We start from the raw sequence: 14,806 nt of genomic DNA, 5'->3' as shown, positions 1-14,806 counted from the left end.
TCATATGCAGCAGAATTTTCACTGATACATCACCTAAGGCAACAGAAATAAAGGAGAAAATGAACACATGGGACTACATCAAACTAAAAAGCTTCTGCACAGCAAAAGAAACAATCATCAAAATGGAAAGGCAACCCACTGTATGGGAGAACATCATTGCCAATGATATATCAGATAAGGGGTTAATTTCCAATATATAGAGAGTGCTCATACAACTCAACAAAAGGAAGACAAAGAACCCAATTAAAAAATGGGCAGAAGAGCTGAATAGGCACCTCTCCAAACAGGACATACAAATAGCCAAGAGACATATGAAGAAATGCTCAACATCACTAATCATCAGAGAGATGCAAATTAAAACAACAATGAGGTATCACCTCACACCTGTCAGAATGGCCGCCATCAACAAATCATCAAACAACAAGTGTTGGCGAGGGTGTGGAGAAAAGGGGACTCTAGTCCACTGCTGGTGGGAATGCAGACTGGTGCAGCCACTATGGAAAACAATATGGTGTTACCTCAAAAAATTAAAAATTGAACTTCCATTTGACCCAGTGATCCTCCTTCTAGGAATATACCCTAAGAAGCCTGAAACACCAATCAGGAAGTATATATGTACCCCCATGTTCATAGCAGCACTATTTACAATAGCTAAGATCTGGAAACAGCCCAAGTGTCCATCAGTAGACGAATGGATAAAAAAGCAGTGGTACATATACACAATGGAGTACTATGCAGCGGTAAGAAAGAAAGATCTCTTATCCTTTGAGACGACATGGAGGGACCTGGAAAGTATTATCCTAAGTGAAATAAGCCAAGCAGAAAAAGACAAATACCACATGATCTCACTTATATACGGAATATAATGAACATAACAGTCTGAGGAATACGGCAGACCCAGAAACATGGAAGTAGGGCACAGACTGACATCCCTCAGAAGAGGAGTTGGGGGGGTGGGAAGAGATAAACCACAGAACTTATATGCATGTATACAGAACCAATGGACAGGACAACAAAGCCGGGGAGGGGAGAGGATGGGAAGGAGGTTGTCAATGGGGTAAAAAGGGATAAACATCTGTAACAAAAAATAATAAAAAATTAATTTAAAAAAATAAGAATAAATAAATAAATAAAGTGGAAGAAGGGTGCAGTAAAGGAAAACCAGAGACATGGGAGTGTGGGAAAAACAGCCTGACGTTGCTGGCTTTGAAAATAGAAGACAGCCATGAGAAGCTGGAAAATACAAGGAAACAGATTCTCCTGAGAGTCTCTAGAAAGGGCACATCTCTGTCAACACCTTGATTTTAGCCCAGTGAGACTGTCTTAGACTTTGACCTCCAGAAGTGTAAGATAATCATATTGTGTTGTTTAAAGACACCAAGTGTATAAAATCTGTTATAATGGCAAAGGAAATTAATACCCCACTCAATCTAAAATAAATGTGTACACACACACACACACACACACACACCATTCTCTGTTCTCTTATCCTTATCTACTTTCTCTCAACTTGTCACTGGCTATGCACTGTAAACCCCACAAGGTAAGGCCCTGGGCTCTGTTCATGGCCATCCCTCCAGTGTCTGAGACAGCATTTGCTTGTGCAAAGTCACTAATACTCTTCTAGTCACTGAAATTTAATTTTACTGTTTGCTAACACTGAGCTTTACTTTCAACTCCACTGTTCCCTTTAGATAACATTTTTATAAATAAAAATGGATTAAAATTAACCAAAGGTACTTTAAGGGGCAAAAGACATTATGATTTACTAGGAAGTCACTCAGGGTGCCTGACTGATTGAAGGGTATTCAGTCTTCCCAGACAATAGTATTTGTGCTAGAGAGTGGAGACCAGCTGGAACAGGTTGAGGACAGGTTGTTGGCACAAAAGTCTTGCTTATCTTCACATCTGTTGAAACACCTTCATTTCCTTGCCTTGTGTCTGTTCTCTACCATGAGTGTGGGAATTGGGACTGTAGCCCCTAAGAACTACACTATTACTGTGTCCCAAAAATACGTCCTGCAAAATATGTCCATTAGAAATACAAGAAAAACCTGTTTTAATTGAATTTCCAAAGATAACCTCTTTTTATGGCATTTCCTTCCTAGTATTCTTTTAATGATTGTAGATACAATTTTGATAGGTATAGATAAATAAAGTGTTAGATAGTCGAACAAGTTGGCACGGCTAGTCTTCTAGATGTGCTCTGGACTACCACATGCTAGGAGAAGAAATAAATGCCAGTTCCTGGTGGAAGCTTTGACAGACAGTGTGCAATCTGCCACACCCCCTTTCCAGTTAGGGTGATCTTGAAAGCACGTGTCAATAGAAACCTTCACTGTCCTGATCCTCAGGTGACTTGAATTGGCAAAGCCTCCCTACCAACTCATATTAAACGTAGAATGTGAGTGAGTAATAAGCCTTGGTTGTTTTAAGCCAGAGACTGGGGGCCATTGTTACTATAGCAATACCTGGGCATGCTTTGGCCTAAGAAAGTGAGGAGAATTAATGTTCCATATACATATCCAATGGATTTCTATCATTCATACATTTTCAGTGCCTTTTCTAGGAGAATATGCACTGATTCTCACAGAGGGAGCAATGGTCAATTCTGTGTGTCCCCTTGACTAGATCATGGGGTGGCCCGATATCTGAGTGATCATTATTTCTGGATGTGTCTGTGAAAGTGTTCCCAGATGACATTAGCAGCTGACTTGGTGGACACACTAAATCGGTTTGCCCTCCCCAAATGGATGGGCACCATCCAATTTGCTAAGGGCCTGAAAAGAACAAAAAGGAAGAGGAAAAAAGAATTTGGCCTTCTGCCTGACCGCCTGAGCCGGGACACTGCTCTCCTCTTGCCCTCAGTGCTCCTGCGTCTTAGGCCTTTGGACTCAGCCTCAGTCACAATACTGGCTCCCCTGGGCCCCCAGCCTGCAGATGGCAAATCGCGGGACTTCTCAGCCTCTACATTGTGTGAGCCAATTCCTTAGAATAAATCTCTTCCTCAAAAATAGGGAAAAGGTGGGTTTATAGTAGTGAGTACATGGGGTAAAAGTAGGTTTCCAGTTGTGAGTACATGAAACACAGTTTATTCTTGTATTATTAGTTATTGTATTATTTTTCATATGGACACCAGTAAACCTACATTTGCCCCCACCCTGTATACATCCTAGAGGTTGTATTTCTCTAGAGAAACTTGACTGATACAGGAGAGTAAATGCAGCCAGTTCCAACGTTATCTGACATGCAGACATGTTTTTTCACACTCACTGTAAAAGAGAGCGTGGGAAATGCTGTGCAGCCTTCACTGGGCCAGTCCCTTCACATGCCCCCACCAACTTTAACTCTTTCCTGCTCAACCAATATTGTTGACACGTATGTTGACATACTTTTAACTTATGTAAACAGACACACCTTAGCTCTACAGAGTATTTACCCACCTTACTTGGGAATGAGTAGAATGGTGTACCCCAGAAGAAATACTCTAAACAGATGTTTTAACTCATCATTGGCACTTATATAATGTTTTAAAGAAAAGAAATATGTGATTATTGTACATAACAGATCAAGAACTAAGCACCAGGTCATGTGAAATGTCATACTGCTTCGTGAGTTTCCCTGGATGTTCTGACTCTGGTAAATGCCCTCCACATTCTAAGGTCCAGAGGGTTATCTGGAGCTGCGGTCACTCTGATGGCTCTTATAACAAGTTCTGTGAACTGACTGCACCATAAGAAGGTTGTGAGTTCATTTCTCCTGGCATTCTTAGCATGCTCAGGTACACTCAAAAGTAGTTTTACTCACAAACATCCCTCTTATTCTAAAAGGTTCTAGAAACCGCCATGTCAGACTGTCAAATCTATGTTTCTGTTGGTTTCATCTATAATGAAGACAGGTGATACACTGCATCTTCTTATTTTTACACATATAATTGTTACTAAAAATATCTTCAGCTTTCTGTAGTTTGAAACATAAGCACCTATATGTAAATAAGTATATTCCTAAACCATCTATACCCAAGACAAAAGAAGAAGCAATTCAGACTGTCATCAGCCAATATAGAACCTTAATTATGAACTTTTATTATTAATCTTCACAACTCATCACTGAATGCAATAATTTCATTTGTGTGGACATTTTTTGCAAGTTTGTTTTTATCATTATTTTTTCCTGGTCATAAATAAATACCAATGCATGGTTTTGAAAATAAGAAAGACATGCAAATGTTTAGCAATGTGGGAATAGAGGGATCGTATTTCAACATAATAAAGACCATATATGAAAAACCTATAGCCAACATCATACTCAATAGGCAAAAACTAAAAGCATTTCCCTTAAAAACAGGAACAAGACAGGGATGCCAACTCTCGCCACTCTTATTTAACATAGTACTGGAAGTATTAGCCACAGCAATCAGACATGAAGAAAAAATAAAAGGGGTCCAAATTGGAAAGGAGGAAGTAAAACTGTCATTATTTGCAGATGACATGATATTGTACATAGAAAACCCTAAAGACTCCACCAAAAATCTACTAGACTCAATAAATGAATTTGGCAAAGTAGCAGGATACAAAATTAATGTCAAGAAATCGATGGCATTCTTATACACACAGAACTCACAGGAAGAATAACTAAAAAAAAATCCCATTTACCATTGCAGCAAGTAAATTAAGATACCTAGGAATAAACTTAACCAAGGAAGTAAAAGACCTCTTCACAGAAAACTACAGGTCATTGAAAAAACAAATAGAGGAAGATATAAAAAAGTGGAAACACATACCATGTTCATAGATTGGAAGAATTAACGTCATTAAAATGTCTATACTACCCAAAGCAATCTATAGATTCAGTGCAATCCCCATCAAAATACCGATGATATACTTCACAGAACTAGAACAAATACTCCAAAAGTTTATATGGAACCAAAAAAGACCCCAAATAGCCACAACAATCTTGAAAAAAAAGAACAAAGTAGGAGGGATCACAATACCAAATATTAGGTTATACTACAAAGCCACTGTAATCAAAACTGCCTGGTACTGGCACAAGAATAGTAAAAGAAACAACCATCAAAATGGAAAGGAAACCCACTATATGGGAGAGCATAACTGCCAACAATACATCAGATGAGGGGTTAATTTCCAAAATATATACAGTACTCATACAACTCAACACAAGGAAGACAAAGAACCCAATTACAAAATGAGCAGAGGACCTAAATAGGCACCTCTCCAAACAGGGCATACAAATGGCCAAGAGACATATGAAAAAACGCTCAACATCACTAATCATCAGAGAGATGAAAATTAAAAAAACACTGAGGTATCACTTCACACCTGTCAGAATGGCTACCATCAACAAATCATCAAACAAGTGTTGGAGGGGGTATGGAGAAAAGGGGACACTGCTGGTGGGAATGCAGACTGGTGCAACCACAATGGAAAACAATATGGTGTTACCTCAAAAAATTAAATTGCCATTTGACCCAGGGTTCCCACTTCTAGGAATATACCCTAAGAAGCCTGAAACACCAAGCAGAAAGAATATATGTACCCCCATGTTCATAGCAGCACTATTTACAATAGCTAAGATCTGGAAACAGCCCAAGTGTCCATCAGTAGACGAATAGATAAAGAAGCAGTAGTACATATACACAATGGAGTACTATGCAGCTGTAATAAAGAAAGATCTCTTATCCTTTGAGATGACATAGAGGGTCCTGCAAAGTATTATTCTAAGCGAAACAAGCCAAGAGAGAGGTAAATATCACATGATCTCACTTATTTGTGGAATATAGTGAACAAAACAAACTGATGAACAAAATAGGCCCAGAGACATAAAAGTAGGGTACAGACTGACAAACCTCAGAAGAAGGGGTGGGGGTGTGGGGGGAGAGATAAACCACAGAACTTATATGCATGTACACATAACCAATGAACATAGACATCAAAGCTGGGGACGGGGGGGGGGGGGGGGGATGGGAATGGGGAGGAGAGTGTCAAAGGGGGGAAAAGGAGAAACATCTGTAACAAAAATAAATTAATAAAAATAAAATAATAAAAAAAGAAAGCAATGCATTAGAAAGAGAAAAAAAATCCAGTTTTAATCATATCTCCCAAAGATAGCTCCTCAATGAATATTTCCTCTTGCACTCTGCTCAGATTGTAGATGCAGTTTTGAATTCTATGTTTTCACGTAACATTAAAACAAAAGCATTTCCCCATATTTTCCTGATTCTTGGTAGACTTTATTTTTATGGTTTTTTAATACATAATTGTGTGATTATGCCATAATTTACTTGACTATTTACACTGAGGATATTTGAAAATATATTTTAGTGTTATGCCCCCTTTCTTCTACAAAAGGATTTGTAGCAACTTTATGAATTTCTGAGAATTAATTTCTGAGACATATGTCCTGTTTGGAATTGTGGAAAGAGAAAAGCCTAATGTTCCAAACATCATTTCTGGAGAATAAGACATTCTGGGTGGTTAAGAAAGAGGTACCAGAATGTGGACCCAGAATGAGTGAGGACACTCAGAATGAAATACACGTCTGAGAGATAAGCCGTGCTGTGATGCATTGTGCTATAAAAATAAGGTACATAAGTAGTGTGGCAAGAGGGAGGTAGCTTAGCTGGAGACACCTGGGCAAATCACAGGGGAGGATAACTGAGGCAAATCTGAAATGGAACCCTAACCTGGCTGGGGGAATTGGCTTGTCACCCCTACACCTGGGGTGAGATACTGTGCACAATGTAGGTTGTGTGGGGTCCTTGCACAAACCTATTATCACAGCAATGGTTGCGCCCTTCTCTCTAATCTCTACATGTCTTGGAAATCAGGGCAGATTGATATAGAGGCTTTGCAATGTCATATACAAATCTGTGTTCATATGTTAAACATCAGAGTAAAAGAATAAAATTGACCTAATGTTGATAAGTAAATGCCCTGCAGTGCAGGTATACTCATTTTGATAACTACAATAATGTGTCTGAAGCGAGACCTTCTTAGTTTAATGACTATCGATGAGGGTCCCATGCCTGAATGTCAGTGCGGATGTGAGAATTACACAAGTACAGCTGTTCATTGCAAAGATTCATTCCTAAACGTTTCCTTCCCAGTTCTCTTACCAAACACATTCTGAACGTAACATCCTTTATTTAAAGGATGATAAAGGAGGTCCTCATGATGATCTGACTAGTCTTTCTCCTCACTCAGAGGCAGTAGCCCAAGCATTCAGGGGTCATATGTCCTTATACTTCCAGTTATTACCACTAGGACCTTCCCGTAGTCTTAACAGCTTACGGCCCACGTGTTCACAGCAATGGCCACAAAACCATATTTAATCATCAGATCAAATATATAACTCTCTATAATGTATTTTTTTTCTCATTTTCCATTTACATGTAGTAAAATTCACTGTTGGGGATGTTCAGTGGGCTTTAGCAGGTACATACAATTGAATCAACCACAATCAAGACACAGGAAGTCCATCACTGCCCCACAACTCCCTTGTTCGCCTCCTTGCAGTCAGCTCCTCTTTCCTACTCCCAAGGCCTGGCAACCCTTCCTGTAAAGACTTATTTTTGTAATCTGTCTCCACTTTACTAAAACCATTAAAAGGGTGTGTAATCACCCTGAACAGTGCTAACAGATCTAGAAGGGTTTCTCAGTTTGGCAGACCTCGGGGGCAGTACCCTAGTGTCTCAGATCCGGGAGCTGGCCTTCCTGCAGGCCGAGGCCGCGCTCCACTCCTTCCAAACTGGATAAAGTCCATGCAGAATAACACCAGTGTTTGAGGTAGAATGTTTTAAGTATAAATTGCTTATTTGTGAATCATAATTTGTTTATCTATCTTAAATTTCCATTTAACATACCCAGAATTTAAATTATTTAAAATAGATATTAGGAGTTCATTGTAGAGGCACACCTTTCTTGATGCACTAAATATGGTTTTGTAAAGATGTATTTAAACTGAATTTGGAAAATTAAAATTTTAAGTGTGTGCTTTTAACAAGATCAGTAATTAGTCTTTTAACTCCCCCCAAACATCCATGTTTGCCTGTCTAGATGGTGTCAATAGGGGCACAGCTGAGCTTTGAGAAATGCTGGAGAACTCTCTTCAGCACAGTCAGATACAGGACTCTTTAGACACCACAGGTCGTTTGAATGCGCACATCTCAACTGGCCAGCTTAAATGTCAAAGCGCATTTTCCTGTTTTCAGAATAGTTTCAAGAGTTTCCTACATTTCTCCCAGAGTTGCACCGACCCTTACTGCCAAAAGCCTGGAAGCCCGTTCCATCACACAGACTTCCAACTTCTTGAAAGGATTTTGCAGATTAAGCAACAGGCGCCTAATGCTCCTACAACTCAACTAGCCGTAGAGAGATCTGTTTCCCATTTCTAGTTGAGTTTCAAGGACTTCCTCTTTCTAATTGCTTCCTCAGTTGCTATGTGACGTAGGGACCACTGCTCCCTTCTCATATCAGGACTTGATTCCGTTCTGTCACGTGGAGTCTGAGCCAACTGGGAGAAATTTGGGGATGATGGCTGATCTGTCAGGCCAGCTGCCCAGGCGTGGTTGCCACCATGAGCTGCTTCTAGAATAAGTAAACCAACCCGCTAAACCACTCCTGGTGACTTAGCAGAGTAAGCTTCCTGCCTCATATATGGTTTATTCATTCTTAAAAGCAGCAGGTTACCTTTAGGCTGCCTTCTTCCTCCCTGCCCCCCCACCCCCATTTTCAAATGAACTTTCCAGAGCTCAGATACCTGTTCTCACTGAGTCCTCTCACATTTTTGTTATTTCCCCTGTCATTTATTTGGGTAGCTCTGACCTACATTTTTCTTTTCTATGTTCCTGAACAAAAACTGATTTCTTTCTGAGGAAGTTGGACAAACAAGACGTATGCGCCCGATATGTTTCCCAACCCTCCTTTGAGAAAAAGGGCACCCAAGACTATCAAAAAGCAATCCTATACCAGTCACAGCACCAGATGCTTTGAGCTGCTGCTTATTGTGGGCTCACTCAACACAAAACAAAACAGATCCCCCCAAAACAAAGGCTTCCGGGCTCCAACCCAAAACCCAATTCCAACAAAAATCCTCCCATTCCAGAGCTCTGAATTTCTTAACCAAATTATCTTCTATTTTAAGGTGGTGTGGTTTTTTAAATTTGGGATGGGGCGGGGATTGTTTGTTTCACACAAAGATGCTACAGCCAAATTCTGGTAGTCTTGCTGAACCGGCCTCCAAATCTCAATGGCACCCCCACCTCTTCCTGTTCACTCTTATGTGGATCCCTACTAGTGGGTGGTACCCAGCTGTGCGGCCTCTCCATTATTAGTGCTATGATTATCATCATTAATGAGCACATGCCTTATCTTTCTCTTCAAAACATTTCATTTGAGCATTTAAAACAACCGGATATTTGTTGTTACTCCTGTTGCGATTTGCCCTCTGCTCATTCCACAGATAGGTGTCTATGTCATGCTGTTTCATTCATCCCTGTTAGCATGACGGCTGTCATCCAGCAGTTTTTATTTAATCCACACGTGGGTTTGGGAAAGTGTAAGAAAATAAAGAAATGAACTTTGGAGTAGATTTAAAAATGAGAGGCATGACTTTGGCAGATGTGATGATTTAAGTTAGGATGGGGCACAGTTTAGAGAGTTCCTGAGGCAAAAGTGAGAGAAATCAATTTGGTGATGGGGAATTTTATTCCAGTGAAGTAAGAGGGAAAGACAGAAGGGAGATGAGAGAAGTGCTTTTTTGGAACCACTTGATTTTGTACAGAGCAGGAAAATTGTCTACTCTTTGCACTTTGCACCTCCCCCACCGCCATATGCTTCCCTAAAGTTTCCTTTTACTACACTTGAAAGGACCACAGATTTTAATAGTATTCATGCATTTGAAGTGCTAGGCTATTCCCAGCTTCCTCTGTTGTTGCATTCATGATGAACAGTAATTAAAAAGTCCAAGTTATACGGTAATGTAAAAAATGATTGTTTAATGAAAAAAATTTAAACTAAAAGGTAGTTTTTTTAAAAAAAGGCAGTTGACCTTGAATAAACTGAGGTTCACGATCACAACCAGATTCAGGGACTAAATTACAGGCAAGCCTCCTTCAGTGTCTAGGCTTAGAGAGTTTAGTAGGTTACCACAGTAAACACTAAATTGTTGACACCCCAGGGGACTGAGCAAGTTGAAACAATGTCATTAAAAGGTCAGATGTACTTAGAATGTCTTGAATTCAGATTTAATAGTAAAAGCAGACAGGGTAAAGACAGAGACAGTCATGACTGCAGAGGAATATTTGCAATATTTCTTATCTATCTCTTTATATTTGTATATAGCTATACATATAGAATATAAGCCTGAAACATCACACTCTTACATGAATGCCAGTTTGTGGGTATTCAGCACTCAGAACTCCTCCTTTGTCAGCACAGAACTTTTCTTCCTTGTCGTGGGGAAACTATGTTGCTGCTGAATGGTAAAGAGCAGAACAGAGGCAGCTGAGGGAGACACGCTGGGGCTGGGATATGCTGGCCAGCGGGAGCTAGGGCAAACGAGGGGCATCGAACCTGTTACTCCCACCACCACAAAGGCTGCTTCTACAATCTGGTTCCCACAACCTCCACCAAAGTGCATCTCCCTTTCAGATCTTCTCTATGGGATCATTTAACTCGATATCTGTGAAGCTAACATTGGGGTGAGGGAATGGAGGCGGGGAAGGGAAGGTGAACAGTGCCTCAGGTCCAGTTCCATGGGGAAGGAAGGCAGGGTGAACAGGCAGGTTTTGGAGCAGACAGACCTCTTTCCAAACCCTACATCTACTTCTTACCATTGTTTGGTCTTGAACATATATATTCTTTAGCACCTTTGATGTCAGTTTCCTTGTGCATAAAATGAATTTCACAGGGTTGTTTTGTTTTATGGACTAGAAATAACATGTATAAGTGACTGGCACTAGTAGGTGATCAATAAACAGAGAGCATCTGGTAATGTTGACTGCAAGACCCAGGGTCAGCAGTGCCTTTGTTTCTGCCTTTCATCTTTGGTTCCAAGATCATACTCCACACACAGAACAGATGCTGAAACTGGAAATAATTCTACTGGCTCCTGCTGTCCCTTCCCCTTTTTCACATCTTCGTAGCAAACGGCAGCCACTGGCACCTCCATGTCTTAGGGGACACATGATCAAGGGGTAGAAAAGATGTGTAGAGTGCTGGCAGCCACCCAGTAGCACACCTGAGCCTCTGACTCCTTTTCCCTCACCTGTTCTGTTCTCAGGCCATTCCCAACAGAAACCAAGGTTCCAGGGCCCACAGTACCCCCTGACGACTAACACGAGGAACTTTCTTTTCTCAATGATTCTTAGTGCAACTCCCCCAGGCTTTGTTCATTCCATCATGGAGCATTCATTTCTCACAAATGTTCTGTGGCCTCCTCTGCCTTGCTATTTTTCTATTTCATTTTTTGCTCAGTTATTTCAGTTACTTCCCTTCCTCTTTCTTTCCCTTGTCTTCCATTTATGAATCCTCAAATTACTGCGGTTATTATTATTGCTAAGAATAATAACATAATGAGAGCATCTATCAAGAAAACCCCCGTACATTTAGAAGTAAAATAAGACATCTCTGAAGTCTTTTGAGAAATCGAGAGGTCTTTTTCAGAACCTGGACAGAAGATGCTGTCTACCCCCTGGCTCTTTCTCCAAGTAACACTGATCTTTTCTTGACAATTATTATTTTCCTGTTTATTTAATGGCTACAAATGTACTAGTTTATCCCCTACTGTTTCATTATAAATATAAAATATCTTCCTAATATAGTCATAACTCAAGGTAATGTTTGTATAGTATTTCTTTCCTTTGACATGATTTCTATATTCATAGAATTGCAACTATTTTCTCCTTTAAAATAAAAATTACAAATCAATTGCCCTGGCCGGTTTGGCTCAGCGGTTAGAGCGTCCGCCTGCGGTCCGGAGAGGCCCGGGTTCAGTTCCCACTAAGGGCATGTACCTCGGTTGCAGTTTGTCCCCGGCCCTGGTTGGTCGTGTGGGTGGCAGCCACTCGATGTGTCCCTTTCACATCCATGTTTCCCTCTCTCTCTTTTCCTCTCTCTCCCTCCCACTCTGTCTGTACAAAAAATGGAAAAATGTCCTCGGATGAGGATTAAAAAAAAAAATTACAAATCAATTAATGTAAATACCACCATTCAATTTCTGTGAAAATGGATTTTCTACCTAAGTTCTAAATGTACACTAATGTAACAATAATGAAGAATGAAGTTATAAAATAGTTGTGATGCAAAAGGTATTTTAAATGACTGTTCACTGAAGAACATTATTTGAGTTGACATATTCTCATTTTTCTTAGAGATACTTGCTTTCCTATAATATATACCTTTTGAATTCATAAAGTTTTGGAGGTATAAATTAAAACATTCAGTGTTAATATTTTTTAAAGCATTACGTTTAAATTGTTTTCTCAGGACCCAAGGAGAAAACACCAGAGGAAACATAACCAGCCTGAATTGTTTAAAATGTATTTTCCCTTTAATTAAATAAGAAACATCTGTCTAGGGATTTTGGAAATGAATGTAATCCATCCACACTCTGCCTGTACTAGTTTGCCTCCAATGTCCAATATTTTGAAAGAAAATTCTTTCTGTAAAGAATTAATCAGCAACGTGGAGCAATGTCTGGGTCTTACCTCTGGAGTTTGAGCACTGGAAATGCTAAGGATCTGTCTTTTCCCAGATCTGTGTTTGGGAAACAAATTCTCTCCATAACCAAGGTTGGGGTGTAACATTTGTACCTCTCCAAAGAATACACTCACCCTGAAAATGCTCATCTCAGGACAGTGAGTAAACAGAAGTTACTAGGATGTCTGCAAATACTCCAGGTCAAAATATTGTTCCCTCTCTGTGGTTCACTGGGCATTTTCCACTCAGCCTTTAAAAAGCTGATTCCCTAGGGACCCGAACAGCCCACAACACAGACCCATCAGACAGGCCAAATGAGTACAGAGAAAATGGGGAGTTGGTGGTAGGATGGGGAGTCTGGCTCTCTGAAACCAGGGCCCACAGTTGAGAATGACAAATATCACTTACTGGTGTTGTCAAAAGGTATCTGCTTGCACTGCGCAGACCCCTCGATGGGCCAAGGGCAGTAATAGACGGCTCCCCCTTCCACGATGTCTGGCTGGCTGGTGTTGGCTTTGGGCGCTCCCACCAAGACACTGGCTCTGCGAAAGGGTTGGAGAGAACTACTGGGTGGGAATCCTCACAACGCGCAGCAGTCCCCAGCCGCATGCCCACTGAGACTAGGGTGGGGATCGAAGGCAGAAACGTATTTCTGAGCGAGCCGACTGTCAAACTTGAGTTCCTTTTGGAAACCTGAGGTCCTTTGAAACCTGGTTTGGAAGAGGGTGCAAATAGTCCTAATTCTTCTCTAGGTGGAGCTGTGTGCAGTGAGATGGGGGACTAAGGACCGTTAAAAAAGCAAAGGACGGAGCCCAGCTGTTGTAGCAAGCAGACAGCACTTGCGCCCAGACACTTAGTTGTTACAGGCTATGTATAAACAGACTGTGCTGTGGTCGTTGTTTTAACTGGCCTAAATGGGCTGGGTCCCACTTCTTCCTTTGCACGATGCTAGACTTTGTACCAAAACTCCGCGGGACCTGCGTATTCTATGCAAGTGGCAGGTCTCTAGTTCCAAGTGCGCAGGGCACTTTTAGCCCGCGAGGGGAGAGAAGAGGCTGGTGGAGGGGAGCGGGAGGGGACCTCAAGTGGAGGGAATCTTAGGAAAGTCTTTCTCCAGGCTGCGGGGTAGGCGCGGGACCGGGGCAGAGCGGCAGGGACACGAGCTGTGGCGGGGTTTGCACGCGCGCGAGCTCCCGGCGCCAGGCAACTTACGTGCGAGCCCCAGGTACGTAGAAGTCCACCGCGTAGCCGAAGTAGCTGCCCTCGGGGCCGCTGTACACCGTGAGCTTGTCCACGTCCAGGTTGAACGCCTGTGACGCGGGGGACCACAGCATCCCCAGAGCAGCCAAGCAGCAGCAAAGGGGCGCGAGCGGCTGCGCCCGGGGACCGCCGCGGGCCCTGGCAGACATCGCCGTCCGCCCTGGCCGCTGCTCACGGGAAGCAGGACCCCAGGTGGAGAACCGCGGGGGTGGCGGCTGGCGGTCCCCAGATGACCGCGTCCTGGTTCAGTGCGCGCGCGAGGCGCGTCGGCGGTGACAGCCCCGGGCGCTCCGCCGCGCGTCCCCTGCGATCTGCTCCTCGCCTGCTCTCAGCCAGCTCCCCCGGCTCAGGGGCTGGCCCTCGGCATCCAGCCCTCCTCCGGCCGCGGGCGGGGGCCGGGCGCTCTTGCGGCGCCTCCTAGCGGCGGGTCCGAGCTGTGGGCGGGAGCCCGAGACTCCGGGGCCGCCCCAGCCCCTGCTGGCAGCCGGCGCCAGGCGCCTGTTTGGGCTCCTGGTTTTCTATTACAGTTGCATCTCAAGGACGATCTGAGTCTTGTACATGTCAGTTTAAGCCATTGCTTTTGGAAGGGTTGCTCCCCGCGCGGGGCGAGTTTGCTCCTGTTTATCGCAAATGAAGAAGGTGAAAATGTACCGCACCACAAGACCAGTAAAGTGTTCCCTTTGCATCACCTCTGCAGTCTGAAGACCCTCAGGGTGGATACATTTTTTTTTGGTCTGTGACTGGGAAAATCTAAATCCAACAATCCTTTCCTCTCCCAACTCCAACCCTGCTCACTGCAGAGTAAACTAAGAAACAAAGAAAGTCTC

General features: G+C 42.4%; 1 protein-coding gene across 1 annotated transcript in view; it reads right to left on the bottom strand.

The window, feature by feature from the left end:
• Positions 1–14,068, bottom strand: part of ITGA8 (integrin subunit alpha 8) — a 210,531-nt gene extending 196,463 nt beyond the window's left edge. Inside the window, exons 1-2 of the mRNA XM_036263831.1 lie at positions 13,932–14,068; positions 13,128–13,261 (exon numbers count right to left, since the gene is read on the bottom strand). Coding sequence (XP_036119724.1) covers positions 13,128–13,261; positions 13,932–14,053 — 256 coding nt within the window. The 5' untranslated portion in view covers positions 14,054–14,068. The remainder of the gene's footprint in view (positions 1–13,127; positions 13,262–13,931) is intronic.
• Between the last annotated feature and the right edge of the window lie 738 nt (positions 14,069–14,806).

Source organism: Molossus molossus, unplaced genomic scaffold, assembly GCF_014108415.1.
Source record: "Molossus molossus isolate mMolMol1 unplaced genomic scaffold, mMolMol1.p scaffold_m16_p_1, whole genome shotgun sequence".
Classification (NCBI taxonomy): domain Eukaryota; kingdom Metazoa; phylum Chordata; class Mammalia; order Chiroptera; family Molossidae; genus Molossus; species Molossus molossus.
This window is presented reverse-complemented; position numbering and strand designations above follow the sequence as displayed.